Below are 2,372 nucleotides of genomic sequence, written 5' to 3'. Positions count from 1 at the left end.
TTTTTTTTTTTTTTTTTTTTGCTTTATTGTTATAAGATGTGAAGAAACGAATCTCCGATGCTGTGGAGGATAAACAGGTGAGTAACGCTTGCTTTGTAATTGTTTGATTGTGTAATTTATATTTTGACTGATACTTTGCTCTGTAGTTTAAGGAGTGGTGTAGGTAGAGTAGAGTACTGTCATTTTCAAATTGGATGAGATTATATAATTCGGGGAACTTATCATATCTTTAAATTATAGTTTTGGTTTACTATCTCTATAGCTCATGTTAAATTCTGAGAATTCCAAGTCCTCCAATCTTAAATACATATGAATTTGTTAGAAAATGATGATCATTGAAGTGGGTAGTTTCATCTATTGATCGTTGAAGGCTTGAAGTTTTGAAGTGATTTTTTTTTTTTTCATCTGGAATCAAACTAATAGTATGGTTCTTGGTGTACCTTAGTGGTGTGCTGCTGATAGAATGTACTGATAGAAGTTTACATATATCATTTTGATACAATGCAGGAAGCTGTAGCGGTAACAACTGCAATTCAAGAGGAGATATTCTTGGAGATGGGAATTGGTAAAGTTTTTCTTTCTTTAGACGTTGTTGGGACTTTGTTTTGCACACCATTAGATGTGTCTAAATGAGTGGTTTTACTGTTAAAAACAGACCCGGGATTTGGTATTGGGTGCTTGGGAAAGCTGAACTCTGCATATGAAAATGATAAAAAGTTGATGATTGGTTTCTACAAGTTCCTCGCTAGGTATGCTCGCTCTCTCCTCTACCAGATTGTTACCATCTTACGAGATTTAGTATTTATGAGGGTTTACTATATGTGTATGAGTGGCTAATTTCACAGTTTTTAATAGGGAGGAGATGGCATGTGAAGAAGCTGAGCTCGGACCAGATGGATTTGAACAGAAAATGATAGCACAACAACTGTTACAAGAACAGGTGATGTCAGCTTTGGTTATTACAAGAAATGGATCCATTAATTGAAGTTCAATGACTAAATATTTTAATCTTCTTATTTGCAGCAACTAGAGATGCTTAAGTATATACGTAAATTTCCTCTAGATGACCAATCTGCTATCCTTCAAAAGGTAAAAAAAGTACTGTTTTTTCCCCCCTTTTCAAAATCATATAGATCATTTCCATTAACACGAAACGAACGAACAATTATAGCTTTTGGTGGTTGGGAAATTGTCTGAGTCTAGTGCGGACTGATTCATATGAAAGTAGTAAATTGTAGAAAACAGAGCAAACAGTCCTAGATTGACCTACTGAAATGTCTAATATTTTAGTACATTGGTTCATTAAATCTTTTGTTGTTAACATTGGTTGGTTCTTGAATCAAACAGCTTCAAAAGCAACTAGAAAGTGCGGATTTTGAGCCTGAGGCGTCACTTTTGTCACGAGAGAATATAGAGGAAGCAGGGAGAAGAAGAGTGTCACCTGTATTTGGCAGCAGATAGCTTTTCAGTTCTCACAAGTTTCTTCAAATTCTATACTCAAGTCTCTCTTGTCTCATGCCATCTCCATATACTCTTTTTTAACGTTAATTTTTAAAAAGAAGGAAGTTGCATTAAATTCTTCTTTGTACTGTCAACTTGCATTTTCCCGTATAGTTGCCAGGCATGCGAAATCATTATTCTCTTTACATTGGTAGGCAAAATATCATCTCTCTTTAACTCTATGAGGTTTAACTCTATGAGGTTTAACTTTATGAGGAGTCGAAACGATTCGCATTCCTAAAAAAGCTATACACTTTTTAGTCTTTAAAAAGCTGTTGCTGCACTTGTGTGAGTTCATCGTACTGGTCTCCGAGGGTTCAAACTTATCGTTAAACTTGTGTCTTTAGTAGTAATCATCTTCATCAAGATCAATGGGGAATGAAACTGATAAGAAGTTCACTTGGGTGAATAAGAATTTCGACTCTTTGGTTGAAGATAGTGAAATTTATTCTGATATATTCGTGGCTGGTCACTGCAAATGGTAAGAATATATAACTTGTATTCGACATTCGTGTGTTTTCGCAGCAAATGAGACAACGTTCTATGGTTTTTGCTCGCAGGCGTCTAATGGCCTATGCCGCCTATACCAAGGGGTCTCATAAGTATAGTTGTGGTAAACATCTATCTCTGTTTTTATGTGTTCCTGATTCTGAATCTTTACCTTCCGGATGGAGAAGACACGCTAAAATTTCCTTTAAAGTGGCAAATCAAATTCCTGGAGAACTCTCCCATATGCGAGGTGATTACTTACTCCCAGTCATATTGTATGAATTGATATATGTATCATGTTGTAGTATAACTCAAGTCATGCCTTCTATAGAAATGTAAATGGTGATGAGATAAGAGTTTTTTTTTTTTTTTTTTTTTTTTTT

General features: G+C 35.1%; 1 protein-coding gene and 1 pseudogene across 1 annotated transcript; both read left to right on the top strand.

The window, feature by feature from the left end:
- Nucleotides 1-1,588, top strand: LOC104783589. The gene is made up of 6 exons (XM_019244288.1): nucleotides 1-77; nucleotides 508-565; nucleotides 656-749; nucleotides 856-940; nucleotides 1,024-1,089; nucleotides 1,348-1,588. Exons 2-6 carry the CDS (start codon nucleotides 556-558, stop codon nucleotides 1,459-1,461), a joined length of 369 nt encoding a protein of 122 aa, XP_019099833.1. The 5' UTR covers nucleotides 1-77; nucleotides 508-555; the 3' UTR covers nucleotides 1,462-1,588.
- LOC104779930 overlaps nucleotides 1,656-2,372 on the top strand; it is a 2,028-nt pseudogene continuing 1,311 nt past the window's right edge.

The sequence above is a fragment of the Camelina sativa genome, chromosome 4 (assembly GCF_000633955.1).
Source record: "Camelina sativa cultivar DH55 chromosome 4, Cs, whole genome shotgun sequence".
NCBI lineage: Eukaryota > Viridiplantae > Streptophyta > Magnoliopsida > Brassicales > Brassicaceae > Camelina > Camelina sativa.
The sequence above is the reverse complement of the archived record's forward strand: the minus strand, read 5'-3'. Positions and strand labels throughout refer to the sequence as shown.

What these genes read in the sequence shown, in the direction of transcription:
- LOC104783589 (XM_019244288.1), top strand. An exon ending in AACAACTGTTACAAGAACAG is followed by an intron (nt 941 to 1,023) that starts GTGATGTCAGCT and finishes TCTTATTTGCAG; the next exon opens with CAACTAGAGATGCTTAAGTA. An exon ending in AATCTGCTATCCTTCAAAAG is followed by an intron (nt 1,090 to 1,347) that starts GTAAAAAAAGTA and finishes TGAATCAAACAG; the next exon opens with CTTCAAAAGCAACTAGAAAG.